Source organism: Alligator sinensis, unplaced genomic scaffold (genome assembly GCF_000455745.1).
Source record: "Alligator sinensis unplaced genomic scaffold, ASM45574v1 scaffold872_2, whole genome shotgun sequence".
Lineage (NCBI taxonomy): Eukaryota > Metazoa > Chordata > Crocodylia > Alligatoridae > Alligator > Alligator sinensis.
Window position 1 is genome coordinate 1,142,913 of NW_005842132.1, and position 7,233 is coordinate 1,150,145.

A 7,233-nucleotide genomic window follows, 5' to 3' on the forward strand; every position below is an offset into this window, starting at 1 on the left:
GATACTACTGTGAGAATTTCCCAGGCTGCTGGGTACCTAGACAGGCCTTTCCTTGCCAGATTTGCAGCATGTCTCTCCCTAGCTTCTACAGAGATCTTTAGTACTATCAGTTTGTACGGCCTACAGCTGGGGAGCTTCATTGTACTCACTTTGCCAAATGTGGAGATTTTGAGAATTTTGCCCCGTGAGCTCTCTATGGTACCAGAAATGTGCACAGTGGCTTCCTGGATTGATTTGCACAACCCTGGCATTTTTGTGCTCTCATAAAATTGCAGTTTGACAAAAACAATGGTTAATGGCCGAAGCTCAGAGAAAAACTTCAGTGGCTGATTGTTATCAATCTGGAAGACAGAGAAATTCAGGGAAGCAACTGAACCCTTTCACGTGCCTGGGATTTTAACTCTGCCTCACTGTTTGTGGTGGGACTTGTGTCTATCTGAACAAGTATGTCTTACCTTTTCCAGAATATTTCCCACCACAAACCTCCGTAAGGCCTTTTCATGCTCATAATTGGAAGACAGTATCGAGGCATTTCTCATCAGGACTAGGAAAGGAAATAATGCTTCACATTATCAAGAGGAAAAAAAAAACAATAAATAAAAGACATCTTGCTCTTCTTCCAGGGACCTTGTGTTCTTGCTAGCTCAGAAGCTGGATATGGGAAGCTCACCTCCATTGCATGAAAATTTTCGTGGACTGCTGATCCACTTTTCATAGTGGCAAGAATAATCTTGATGCAGGATCTTCACATACCTCAACTGAGAAAAATTAAATTGTAGGCAAAGTGTAATTTCCAATCCACCCAGAAGTCTTCTCAATAGAACAGGCATGAACAGAAGCTAGAATCCCCTACATATCATCCTTCACTATGGTTGCCTCACATATACTGATCCCCAGATTCACTCAACTATTCCCACATATGCGAAACTTCCTTGCTATATTCAACCCAGTAGAACATATGTATTGTCCAAAGTACTGAGAGCCTCCCACTCCCACTGATGTCAATGGGATCTGCAGGTGCTCGGCTCTTCCAGAAGTCAGACCAATGGATTTTAGAATGATCATCCATCAGGAAAGTATAGCTAGCCAACACAATAAACATATCACTGCTCAGAAGCGCTGTTTTTGCCACCTCTGGATTTCCTGCAGAGAGAAGACATCCTGGAGCAATTTAAGGTTGCACACGCTTAGCACTGCACAAGGCAAGAGAACTTAAAATTTCCAAATGCACAGGTTCTTGCCAAGCAAGATATAGAAACAGTTGTAACTAGCTAACCTTGAAAAGGGAACCCCTATGTACACAAGCCAGTCTGATATTTTTTGATTCAAAGCTTTCTGAAGTTAATGAGTGTTTTTCTCTATTGATTTCAATGGGCTTGGAAGGAGGACCAGATGATGCACCTCACTTATAAAAGAGCCATGGATAGAAGTATTAAGGGAGCTCCTACCTTCACAGCTTTTTGGCCTGGGATCTTTTTTGCTTCTAAAATATCCTGTTTACACAGCTCCCAGCAGTTTGGTGAGAGAATCACCTCCCCAGTCTCTGCTAGGCTTTGCGCAAGCCATGCATCGTCTACCTGCTGGCCAGTCACCAGCGAATACTGACGCTTCTCATCCCCAACAATTAGCTGAGAAATGTGACCTGCAGACAGCCCTGAAGAGAAGAAAAATGGGTTAGATGTATGCTTCTTTGGGACCCAAATGGCTAGCATGTATTTCTGGCATCTGGTATAGGTACCAATCTTCAGCTGGAGCTCCAAGCCCACTCTGCTGCAGGTGTATTCAAACCACCGCTGCAAACTCAAACTGTATTCTGCTACTAGCGTGATGATGTTACTCAGTTGGCTTCGGCTTGCTTTCCAGAGCACCAGTAACACATCCCCTGCAGGAGACAGGGCAGAACACAATGGTAGATTGAGACCGATCTTGCTCTTCTCACTTGTCTTAGGTTCCACATAACACCAGCTGGAAATATCCCACTAAAGTTAATGGGAGCTTTGCCAAAAATCTGGCTATAAATAATAGCTACTGATGCTCTTTCAAAGGCATAGTTCAAAGCAATGAATACCTGTAAAGTTCAAGATGTCACCTCCATAAAGAAGCACACCTGAGAAATAGAGAAAACAAATGAGAAGAGAATAATGCCTCCTTCACACAGCTGCTTTCATCCAAAGAGCTTTGCACAATGTAGGCGTACACAATGACTTCAGCATCACTGTGATAGAACAATTTTATAATGCACAGTAAGACTGCATAACCGTGGGGGGGGCATAAAAGGAAGAACCTCATTTCCAGAAAGACCCAGTGGGGAAAATCTTGAATATTTAACTTTGGTAGTACTAAGACTCGCTGGTCCAGATCAGAAACTTCAGTATAGTTAGTTAGAACTATCTTAACAGGGAGTTGAGTGAATACTTTATCCTAAAGAGGGCTCAGGGGGGCAGAATTCCCACCTGGAGAACCAGCCTTACAAGGAGGACCAGGATTCCTGAAAAGAACATCAGTTTGGTAAACCCAGGTTGGGTCTCCATTTCTTATTCCAAGGTAGCCCTAAGCAGTTAATTTCTTGCTCCATCTAAACCTAGGATCATACTTACTCTGCAACAGATGTCTTATGAAATGATTGAATGTATCACTGCATTGTAGCCATTGTGTCCCACTAATCCTCCATAGCTTTTCATGGAGAGCAGTGAATCCTACGGCAAACCAAAACAGAAAGCCAAATTGTCAAAAGAGAGTGCGCCTTTATTGTTGTTCCAAAAAGATACTAAGCAGATGCCCATAAAATGATAAAGGGCAAGGCAGGTCTCAGATACTGCAGTAAAATACTTTCCAGTACAAATTCAAACAAAGGAGATTTATGGTGAATTTGGTACGTATGGGAGGAGACGCTGACAGTGCTTTGTAAAGATCTGCATACATCTTGCTTCTGGTTTGCAATGCTACTGCTATTCCAAGCTGTGGCATTCTTATGGGCTCTATTGTTATTCTTATCCTTGTGACGGCACTGTGGGAGGATTAACACCCACCGACTCCTAGACTGAAAGCACCAGTCTCATCTCCAATCATGATGTTAAACCAATTTGCACCTTCCTGTTTAATTAGAGCAAAACCCTCTCGGCATGCTGTGGAATTTAGAAGAAATGCACTGAAAACTCAGGAGACCCTTTACAGCTAGTTTTACAAGGCCAGCAACAGTTTTGCATATAGGACATACAAGGGGATTGGGCCACCAAAGCTTGAAGCTCACTCACGCACCTGGCAGAGGATGATAACCAAGGGGAAATCTTTTCAGTGACAAATGTGCATAGGAACCTGCATAAATAAGATTCAAGGACAGAGCTAAGTTTACTGAGAACAAAGCTGAGAAGTGAGAACACAAGGCAGAATGCCCTTCGGGCTGCTGACCAGCTGAGATGCTAACAGGTGCCCCTCTCCAGAAAGTACAGGCAAAGCTTTGGTACAGGCACTCCCAGTTCCCTTACCTGTAATCTCTGCACAAAGCAAGACCCCGTTGAAGGTCTCTATGGAGGGCAGTGTCCGTTGATCAGAGCAATCATCATTATATACCAGCAGGTCCGGGAGAAAAGCTGCCAACGGCACTAGCCTGGATGGGAAATTCACCCCAGCTGCTTCCCTCCCGTTTTGAGGGGACTTGCCACGAGCCTTCATTTCCTCCACATCCAGAGGAGTTTCGCATGCAAGTGCCACTACCTTTATCCTTGGGACCCGAGACATCGACTCGCTTTTCCCTCGCTGCAGAGGTTCAACCGATGCCACTTCCTTCCTCTGAGGGCACCAGGCAAGGTGTCCCATGTCCTTCTCTTCCCACTGAGAGGACTTGCTTGGTGCTGCTACCCATTGACCCCCCTGCAGGGAGCAGCTCGAGCTCTCCACATCACCTGCTGCCCCTGTGGTTTGAAGGGGCTCATCAGATGCTGCTATGATCTTCCCTTCCATCTGGTCAGAGTCATTCAGGATGCTCATACTTGACCTCAAGGTAGACTCCCCCACTGGTACCATCTCCCTAGCCGCACATGGCAGGAATCAGTGAGAGCGCTTCCTTGATCCCATCTCTGTCCAACAAGGGGACCCACCCAACATCCCTGTGTCCCCAACCCCTTCCCGCAGAGACTCATCCTGGGCACCCCACACACAGGCGTCCCTCCTACGAACGGCCATCTTGATGCCAAAAGCAGCTCCAAGCAGAAGGCCAAAGTGAGAACTGATGGCAGCCCATAAATCACCCCTCTTCAGCCAATCAGAACTCTCTTCCGGAGGGCCGAGCCTCTCAGCACCAATCAGAATTGTGCATTGTAAAGCCGTGGCCCCTCCACAACCAATCAGAACTTCTGGCCTGCGACCAGTTGGCAAGCAGCGGTTGGAACCGTTTGAAATTCCTCTCTGCCAATGAACCCGCGCACCAGCTGAGCCACTGCAAGTGAGGGCAAGAAGAGGAGTAAGAACGGCGTCTGCCCCATCCTGCGGGAATCCCACGGCACACGCTTCCCCAGACAGACTGCCACGAGAACATTCATAGTTGGTAGGGTCAGAAGGGACCTGAGGAGATCATCTAGTCCGACCCCCTGCTGTGGCCAAACAGGTGCAGCGTAACCGATGGCTTGAGACCACGCTTCAGCGAGACCGTCTGCCAGTGAGTGCCGTCGCTTCACAGCTCCAGCGCAGTTCACTCTTCATTAACAAGGCAGCTCATTTTACAGGAAAGCCATCCACTGCTGTGAACAAGTGCTGCTGGTAGCGTCCACCACCCTCTCTGCTTAGCCCAAAAGGCAGCAAAAAAATTATTAAAAAAACCAAAAAACCAGGAGCTCAGAGTTTATAAATTTATTAGCTGGATAGTGTACACAGTACTTACAATTGCATCTATTAAAGACCAAATACACTTGAAAAAATGCATCATATAAAAAAAATTATAAACTTTTAAATTATGTACAAACTTTGCTTGACGTTACACAAATCCCGATCCACCCCACCCCACCCCTTCACAAAGTAAGAAACTGCCTTTTTTTTCTTTTTAAACATGCAAAGCATTGAAACCATTTAGCATCACTCAAGGGTCTTTCCCACACCCCCTTCTACACTTATATGAAACTGGCTTTTGATAGGCTCATTGCTCCAGTACTTTATGGGTCACACCATCAAGAGTTAGTTTTCCTCGGAGCTGCTGTCACTTCTGTTCTCCTGGTCTGTCCTGTCGTGCACTCCCAAACTAAACTGGAGTTTTTCTGCAAATCTAGGCTCAAACACGAGGTAGGAGTCTCATGCAATCTGGCAGCATCTCCAGTTTTAAAACTGTACTTGGTAAACTTGTATTTTTTGTGCCCAGAAGATCTCAAATTGGTACCAATGTCAGATGAAACTCTAACTTTAGAATTTGATGTTGCTAAATACAGGAAACCCAAAATAAATTGAAAAGGTATGATAGTGGCTCTAAGCCTTTCACATGACATGGGGGGGGGGGAATAACCACAAGAACTCCTTATATTCATATGCCTTTATACACATTCTAAAGCTACAGATTCAAGACCCTACATTTGGGCGGCGGGGGGAGAACTTACCTGGAAAAGAGTTTTAGATGTTTTATGAAGAGGTTTACAAATTTGTAAAGAAAACCAATAAATACTGGTTGGTAGTTACCCAGATACAAAAAGTGTCAGAGTGATAACCTCATTTCCCCCGATTTCCCAGGAGGTTCTCTGGGATAGAGGTGACCTGTCAGCTGAAAGTAAAAACATTACTGAGAGGTTCCCTCAATCCAGAATGGACATATTCCCCTTGTGCACATCAGTACCCCAGACTGACAAAATGTACAAAAGCTCTGAAAAATATATTTACAATAATGATGCAAGTAACCGTTCATTCAAACAAAGCCAAATATTTAAACGTTCCTTCGCTGGAAGAGTTGTGCATTTCCTGAAACAGGGGACACCAGATGCAATACTCAGCAAGGGCTTCAAAGACGCCAACTGAAGAAAAACACACCCATACTCTAATCCGCCAAAATATCTTAAGGCGTCAAACAAAGGCACCAAAGATGCCAACAATGTAAAGGGGCAAGAACAACTAGTTTTTTTTAAAGCAGAAATGCAAATCTTAGGAACAGAATATTTGCGTAGACTTAAAAGGCGATACACCCCAATGCCTCCCTGTATTTACAAACGCAGTTCCCAATCTGTCTAGGAAGCAAACCCACTCTTGCCACAAGCCTGTTTTGTAGAACTTTCCATGAATTTCCATGAGGCTTGTGACCCCATCAATAAGTACCACAACTGCATTTGGGATTGCAACTCTTACATTGGGAACAATGGACGTAGCACATAATTAACAAAAGCTGAGCAAAAAACAAAGTGTCATAAACTACCAGAAGGAAAACACTTTAGTCAAGACTGAACAGGAACAAAGTTCCTCTATAATTACAGAATCCAGCTGATGTGCCAAAGGCCAAAAATCTCAAAAGTAGCAATTCCTTCTTTGTAGCTTAACTGCCTGGAGTTCAGATACCTCCCTATGCGGCTGGCCTCAACACCAGCTTTCTTGGTGTTGGAACCTGCTGGCAAACTGAAAAAAATCAGTCGTCTCTCCCTTTTCACCATCCCATTTCTTGGTTCTCTCAGGCTTAAGGTTCTTCTCTACTGTTCAGAGGAAAAGGTTCTTTTGGTGGTTTTGACTACCCTCTCCTTCTCCTTCACTATTTTTCCCTTTGGCAGAATGAAACTCAACGGCTCTCCCACTTCCACCCCCCAACAAACACTGGAGGGAACGATAGAGAAAATGTGCTCCAAGCAATTGCAATGGTTCCATCACCTTGAGATAAACTCCTCTGCAATTCAAATGACTTTTCTAGTCCCTTTCTTCACTACATCACCTACAAAAGCTTTCCCTCTCCTTGCTTTTATTTTCAGACTTGTGCATCACCTTTTCTCCAGCAGCAGACCCAGCTACCTTTTTGAGAGTCTAGCTAATTCTAGCGACCCTATTCATTTAGTCTGTTCAGCTGTAGCAGTGCATGAGCCCTACAGACAAACAACTGGTCCCATCACATATGCCAGGAAATGAGAAGAGTGCGTAAACAGGCAAATAAATATCACCTCTTAGGCAGCTGTATGAACCCTAACATCTATTGGGAAATCTGAAATCTTCAGTGACGGCCCAAATTCAACATTTGACAATTATGCCTTTATCTTTAACCTAATGGTTTACCACAAATATTCA

General features: G+C 44.5%; 1 protein-coding gene across 1 annotated transcript; it reads right to left on the reverse strand.

The window, feature by feature from the left end:
• Positions 1-257: 257 nt before the first annotated feature.
• On the reverse strand, positions 258-3,738 carry LOC112550505 (adenylate cyclase type 10-like). Its single transcript, XM_025205827.1, has 7 exons — positions 3,486-3,738; positions 2,598-2,696; positions 2,069-2,107; positions 1,739-1,882; positions 1,449-1,654; positions 456-544; positions 258-341 (listed from the first exon to the last, which is right to left on the reverse strand). Exons 1-6 carry the CDS (start codon positions 3,736-3,738, stop codon positions 539-541), a joined length of 747 nt encoding a protein of 248 aa, XP_025061612.1. The 3' UTR covers positions 258-341; positions 456-538.
• Between the last annotated feature and the right edge of the window lie 3,495 nt (positions 3,739-7,233).